This window comes from Perognathus longimembris, chromosome 22 (assembly GCF_023159225.1).
Source record: "Perognathus longimembris pacificus isolate PPM17 chromosome 22, ASM2315922v1, whole genome shotgun sequence".
Taxonomy (NCBI): domain Eukaryota; kingdom Metazoa; phylum Chordata; class Mammalia; order Rodentia; family Heteromyidae; genus Perognathus; species Perognathus longimembris.
The window spans coordinates 37,310,362-37,317,814 of NC_063182.1; the positions used below are offsets into that span (position 1 = coordinate 37,310,362).

Consider the following 7,453-nt stretch of genomic DNA (forward strand, 5'->3'; position numbering starts at 1 on the left):
TTATTGTTTTGTTTTCAGGATTGGCAATGGCTGAGGGAACTTGGGCGAGCACATCAATAGTTGCTGTCTTCTCTACCCTGACCTCCCATCCCTAGTGTACCAGAAAGAGCTCAGTTTCATATTTTATTTTGCAAGTACTCCTGAGTGACTTTCTGCCTGTCAGTAGAAGACTCTTGTTTCATTCAGTGTAGCTTCTCCTTTCCAGGGCTGTAAGTTCGTCACTTAATGCCACCATCTCTGTAACTTCTGAATCTCAGCTGTCATGCTTGATTATGAAATGATGTTATTACAGACAACCTGAGTCATTGGCAGGAATTCTGTACCAAAAGGTTACAGACACATTTCCTTCCACACTGGCCTGTGGTATGAAAATTTTTTATGACACACATTTTGAGGAAATTGATTCAAATTCTTATTTTAATCTGGTGGCTCATGATTGTATTCCTCTCTACGCAAAAGGCTGATATCTGAGGATTGAGTGTCGAAGCCAATCTGGACATGAATGTCCTTGAGAATTTTATCTCCAATTACCCAGCCCAAAGCTGGAAGTCGAGCACTGGCTCAAGCAACAGAGTGCTGGCCTTGCGCAAAATACTTCAAGGAAAGTGGCCTTGCTTTGGTTTAAAGCCCCAGTACGGGCACATGCGCACGCACACACGCATGCACACGCACACAAACACATACATACACACACACTCATTGACACATTCTCCCTCTGTCTTTGTCTCTCTCTTTCTCTCTCTATCTCTTTCTCTGTGTCTCAGTGTCTTTTATTGTAGACAAGAACTTACTATCTCAAACTAAGCACTGTGTCATTATTTCATGTCAGATACGGTCCACAAACCAAATATTATCTCAAGTACAATGCAATGTTTTAACCTGTTCCCTGGAAAAAATAAATCTGCAGGTATTGCATCCATCGAAGTCATATGTTGTGAAATACTCCTAAGTTCCTAAATTTCTATGCTCATTATATAGGTTTATCTTCAAAAACTACCAGTTTGTTTTATCCTTGGCTTTTGCCATTGAAGAAATCAACAAAAATTCTCATCTTTTACACAATTTGACTCTGGGATTTCATATCTATGATATTCAATTTGGAAATTGGCTAGCATTTAAAAATCCCTTCATTTGCCTCTTTGCCAAGTATGAGAGTCCAAACTACTCCTGTACGAGAGAGAGCAAGTCCATAGCAGTGCTGACAGGAACGTCAGGATTAACATCTGCCCAGTCTGGAACATTGCTAGGCCTCTACAGGTACCCACAGGTGAGGATGAGAAAGTGGGGTGATATTAAAGGAATGTCTAATTTGGTGCCGTTTCAGGTGATAGAAAAGAATGATAGGAAGATACTGGATTTATGAGCCTATTTAATTTTGTGATATACAAAAATAGAGTTCAAAATAATTTTATATTTATACTTCCATGTGTAGAAAAGAGGACAGATGAAATTAGAGCAGGCAAAGGTGTTTAACAATGATTTTAGCAAATGATTTTGACGTTTGGAGATACGTTGATGAGTGTGATGGTAGCTCATGAGTGTAATCCCCATTAATCAAGAAACTTTTATGTCTAGTTACCCAACCAAAAGCAGAAAGTGGGGGCTGGGGATATGGCCTGGTGGCAAGAGTGCTTGGCTACTATACATGAGGCCCTAGGTTCAATTCCCCAGCACCACATATACAGGAAATGGCCAGAAGTGGCACTATGGCTCAAGTGGCAGAGTTTTAGCCTGGAGCAAAAATAAGCCAAGGACAGTGCTCAGGCCCTGAGTCCAAACCCCAGGACAGCCAAAAAAAAAAAAAATCAGAAAGTGACATGTGTGGTTCAGTTGGAAGAGTGCTAGCCTTGAGGGGAAAATTCAAGTAAATGCATGAGGCCCTGAGTTCATTGCACTCTACTGGCTAGCTTGGACACACACAAACACACACTCATGCAGGATATTATGTTGAATGAAGTCCAGCTTAGAAAGAAAGAGACCATACGTTCTCTCATATATGAAAGTTAGATCTAAAACATGACCATGAAATATGAAATCTATATGGAATACATACAAAGCCATATGTGTATATGCATGATCCATCTGGCTAGTTTATGCTATATAAAGGGATAGAGTTCCATGATGTATTGTCTGATCAAATCCCTGACAGTACAAAAATAAATGAACAATGGAAAGCTGAAGCCTATCCTGTTTGAGGGTGATAGATATTAAATGTGTGTGAAAAAGAGCAGAGAAATGGGGAGTGGAAGTAGATGGGAAAATACAACCTAATATTTAATGTACCCGTGTAAAATTGGACTTAGGAAAGGTGGAATGGGTGTGGTTGGTATAGATAGCAATTATAGATAGAAATAATGACAGAGATCAAAGGAATTGTATCAGTACATTGCACAACTATTAAAAACAATTTTAAAACATTACATAAAAAATGGCTTTCCACCTAATTTTACTGGTTACTTAATATACTTCACCATAGAGATTGTGATAGATGGTAATATTCTCATTCATGGGCCATTCAATTTTGATTTTTTTAGCTTACCTTTGGGCCTTTTAATCATGTCCTGAGTGACCATAGCAAGTTTCCTGCTCTGTATCAGATGGCCCAGAAGGACACATCGATAGCCACTGCCATGGTCTCCTTACTGCTTCACTTCAACTGGAACTGGGTGGATCTGTTTACCTTAGTAGATGAGAATGGTTTGTGGATTCTTCCTGTATTGAAAAAAGAGATGGCCAAGAACAGAGTTCGTATAGCCTTTGAGGTAGCGATTCCAACCCATGCTGCACCATACATACTCAAAGTCATGTCCCTTCATAACCAGATTAATAAATCTTCAGCAAATGTCCTCATCATATATGGTGATAATGAATCCCTACTAGATTTAATGAGGTGTGTTGAGCAACTGTTAATAAAAGGCAAAGTTTGTATCCTGAACTCACAGTGGGATTTAATCATCAGGAAGAGTTATTTCATGCTAGGTTCCTTGCATGTACCTCTCATTTTCTCACACCATCACCCAGATGTTTCTGGATTCACAGATTTTGTCAAGGCAGTGAAGCCTTCCACATACCCACAAGACTTTTTCCTTGCTCGGCTGTGGTTTCTGTCTTTCAATTGCTCAGATTCTGATTCTGACTGTGTAACGTGGGAGAACTGTCCTCATGATGCCTCCTTGGATTGGTTGCCTAGGCACATTTTTGACATGACTATGTCTGAAGACAGTTACAATATATACAATGCTGTGTATGCTGTGGCCCAGGCTCTCCATGAGATGCTTCTCAATCAAACAGAAGTACAAACAATGGGAAATAGGAAAGGGACAGTGCCTTCCCCTGCACAGGTAAGGCCTTCTGTTTCTTATGGCACGCACCATCAGCACAGTCAATTCCTAGAGGAACTTCTTACCACATGAAATTTAATATTTTACTTATGTTCCCCAAATTAAAGTAATTATATTTCTGTAAATGTCTGTGAGGTTTTCTAGACATGTGTTCCTGTGTTCTTAAGGAGAACAGGCCAGTAACAAAGAAGAAATTAATTCCATATTTCTGTACATTCTTCTAGTTACTAATAACCTGCACATACACATAGGTAATGTTTTGGTAAGTTATAAGCACCTTTTTTCTATGAGTTTCTAACCATGACCTGCTGAGCAAAAGAATCTATATTTTTCATAAGTCACCTAGTTTCATCCTCCTTTAGGTATTAAAACTTGCACAAGCTGAAAGTATAACTATAGACACTAATAGAATTCGTGTTGTGGAAAACTCTAGCCATCTGAAAACTGCTGCATTTATGATTATTTAAATGAAATAGGTTTTTCTTGAAAAGAAGCTTTATAGCACTTTGCTGAGTGACCTGTACTCAGGAAAACTATTTTTATTCCTCCAAATATTTGCTTCTGGAGTGCTTTTTCAGGTGTCTGTGCCTTTCTTGAATTATGAATTAGAGATTAAAGACACTAAGGAGCTTTTCTTAATTTGGCTTTCTGTCTAACCACTTGGGTATTCATCAACATAAGATGATGTATCTCTTGTAGCTGCACCCTTTTCTGAAGAATACCCAATTTCAGAATCCTGCTGGAGATCGGGTAATCTTAGAGGACAAAAGAAAATTGGAGGCAGAGTATGACATTGTGAACATTTGGAATTTTCCAGAAGGTCTTGATCTTGAGGTGAACATAGGAAAGTTTTCGCCATTTGCTCTACATGACCATCAACTGTCTTTATCTGAAGATATGGTAGAGTGGGCCATAGGAACTACAGAGGTGGGTTGGATTTAATTCAAATGATTTTAAGAACAGATAAGAAAGTGAAATTCACACTTTAAATGTAACATCTAATTGAATGCCAGCAACTATCTCATTTAATACTAGCTACTCAGTTCTGAATATCCTGGTTTGAAGTCAGGCCAAACCGGAACACCTGTGAGACTCTTATCTTGATTTAACCACCACAAAAGAGGTTGTGGATTCTGGCTGATGCTTCTAATCCTATCTACTTGGGAGGCTGACATCCTCAGATCTCACATAGTTCTCTTTACAGCCACACCAGTCAAAAAATCTGTGAGACTCTATGTCATTAAACCACGAAAAACCTAAGCTAGGGCTGTGGACCAAGCAGCAGATCACTAATCTTGAACAAAAACAGCTCAAGGACATTGCTTAGACTCTGAGTTCAAGCTCCAGGATCAGCACCCTCCAAGAAAATTTCAGTTTATTTCTAAACGTGAATTTTGAATATTGTCATAAAATACAAATTGCATACTTTTAGCAGGGTTCTAACACCGATGAAGTACTCAATTAATTGCTTTGTGCGTTTGCAAGGTTTACTTGGTTTCCTTCTCTGGTGATTTCATTTAATGGTTAGCTGAGGTGCTACTTAGGTATCTTTCATGAGAGGAATCATTGAATGAGGTAGCACATAAACCTTTTTTCATCACATGATGTGGAATCCATAGCAGCATTCAACCCACTGACTGGATTTATGTACATTTATAATACTATGCTAAAGAACTGAAGTTGTTCAAATAATGGAACTTTTGGAATGTTAGGAAAAGCCTAAACAGTTTCTGACACATATCTGATGTTCCTCAGCCTGTTCATTCTGTGTGCAGTGAGAGCTGTGGTCCTGGATTCAGGAAATACTCTCAGGAGGGAAAGGCTGCCTGCTGCTTTGATTGCATTCCTTGCACAGAGAATCAGATGACCAATGGGACAGGTAAGTTCACGGCAGAGGGAGAAATACTTGTTTTCTCCTAGTGCCCCACAAACCATGCAAAGCACTACAAAAGTTGTGTATTTGGATTGCAGTCAAAGTCCTCCTTGACTCAGTAGTAATTTAGTTACAAAAATGGATGATACTGCTTCCTTTCTGAACTGTGTATAGGATTAACTTTTTCTAGTATATTGCATGCATGTTTATTTAACTACTCAGTAATGTTAGTGTATTTTTTCTATCATATGATGTGCAAAATCTTTTTTTAGAATGTGGTCTACAACTTTGACAAAATTGCTTTTACATTATAAAGTAAACACAGATCTTCATTTCCTAGTGCCCAGAACTGTTCTTAAAACAGAGCAAGTGCTCTGGTTAGGTACAAATGTTGTGCATGGCATGACTGTATAACTTCAAAGAATGATTACATTCTCTATTCCCTAGTGCTTTACAGGTGAGTAGGAGAAGCAAATATCACAATGACAAGAAAGGACCACAGTGCTACTCTCTGTATTGCACAGAGACACACAGAAAAATGCAAGGTCTTCTAGTCATTTTATATAAGGACATTGTTGTACACAAAAGGCTGAGAATTATTATGGAAGCATGAAGAGATGTATGAAATTATTATTAGGACATTAGGAATGGCAAGAAAGAATATGAATGGTATTCGTTGCAAGTAAATAGTTTCAAGTAGACTTGTGGAAACAAGTGTAGGAACATGATGAAGTTATAAAAATAATACTAAACATGTCTGGTAATCCTTGGTCATATGAAGTTTGTGCTAGTCATGTTTGATATGTCAGAATTTTTTTCTAAGTAGGGATTTCCTATTGTCCTTTTAAGTAGTGAAAAGGGAATAATGGTAACTTGTCTTCCTCACCAGATATGGAGGACTGTGTGAAGTGCCCAGATCACCAGTATGCCAACACAGAGGGAAACCAGTGCCTCCTAAGAGCTGAAAGCTTCCTGGCTTATGGAGAGCCCTTGGGGATGGCCTTGGCCTGCATGGCTCTTTGCTTATCTACACTCACAGCACTTGTTCTTGGGGTCTTTGTGAAACATCACAACACCCCGATTGTCAAGGCAAATAACCAGGCTCTCAGCTACATCCTGCTCATCTCCCTCATCTTCTGCTTCCTCTGTTCCTTGCTCTTTATTGGCCGTCCCAACACAGTCACCTGCATTCTACAGCAAACCACATTTGGAGTTGCATTCACTGTAGCTGTTTCCACTGTCTTGGCCAAAACGGTAACGGTGGTTCTGGCCTTCAAGGTCACTTCTCCAGGGAGAAGGATGAGGTGGCTGCTGGTATCAGGGGCTCCTAACTTCATCATTCCCATCTGCACTCTGATCCAGGTGACTCTCTGTGGACTTTGGCTGGGAACCTCTCCTCCCTTCATTGATACAGATGCCCGCTCTGAATATGGACACATCATCATCCTGTGTAACAAGGGCTCCCTCACTGCCTTCTACTGTGTCTTGGGATACCTGGGCTCCCTGGCCCTGGCCAGCTTCACTGTGGCTTTCCTGGCCAGGAACCTGCCTGGCACCTTCAATGAAGCCAAGTTCCTGACCTTCAGCATGCTGGTGTTCTGCAGTGTGTGGCTCACCTTCCTGCCTGTCTACCACAGTGCCCAGGGCAAGGTCATGGTGGCCGTGGAGGTCTTCTCCATCTTGGCTTCCAGTGCAGGGCTCCTGGGCTGCATCTTTGCCCCCAAGTGCTACATCATCTTGTTAAGACCAGATACAAATTTCCGCCATGGCTTCCATGTCAAACTACAGATGGGACCAAATAGTCCTTCCTAAGATGAAAATTACATGGTCATGGAAAAATATAGAAGGTGTAGAGTAAATTTGCTATCCTCTTTTCCCATCAGACATTAGTTTATTTTGGTGGATTCACTTAATCGAATAATTGACACTTACTCATTTCTCTGGTCATGATATACTCCAAAATTGTCATCAGAGGCAGCTAAGTTTGAATGATGTTTGGCATATTTTTGGTTCTTTCTATTTACTCTGCAGTTGTCCCCTCTACACTAGTATATTTTCACTGTTGACCTATGTTGTAATTTTTCTGTCTTAATCATGTGCCTTAAATTTCTTCTTTGGCGCCAGTCTTGGGGCATGAACTGAAAGCCTGGGTACTATCCCTGAGTTTATTCCTCAAGGCTAGAGCTTTACCCCTTCAGTCAGAACATTACTTTTGGCTCTGTGGTATTTAACTGGAGAT

The 7,453-nt window shown here is 40.0% G+C and overlaps 1 protein-coding gene across 1 annotated transcript; it reads left to right on the forward strand.

Annotated features, from left to right (window-relative positions):
• Positions 1-991: 991 nt before the first annotated feature.
• On the forward strand, positions 992-7,026 carry LOC125339971 (vomeronasal type-2 receptor 116-like; the record flags this gene model as incomplete). Its single annotated transcript, XM_048331327.1, has 6 exons — positions 992-1,267; positions 2,535-2,762; positions 2,943-3,341; positions 4,041-4,268; positions 5,097-5,220; positions 6,104-7,026. Coding segments are annotated over 6 exons (2,178 nt in total), but the record flags the coding sequence as incomplete, so codon positions are not given.
• Positions 7,027-7,453: the final 427 nt, after the last annotated feature.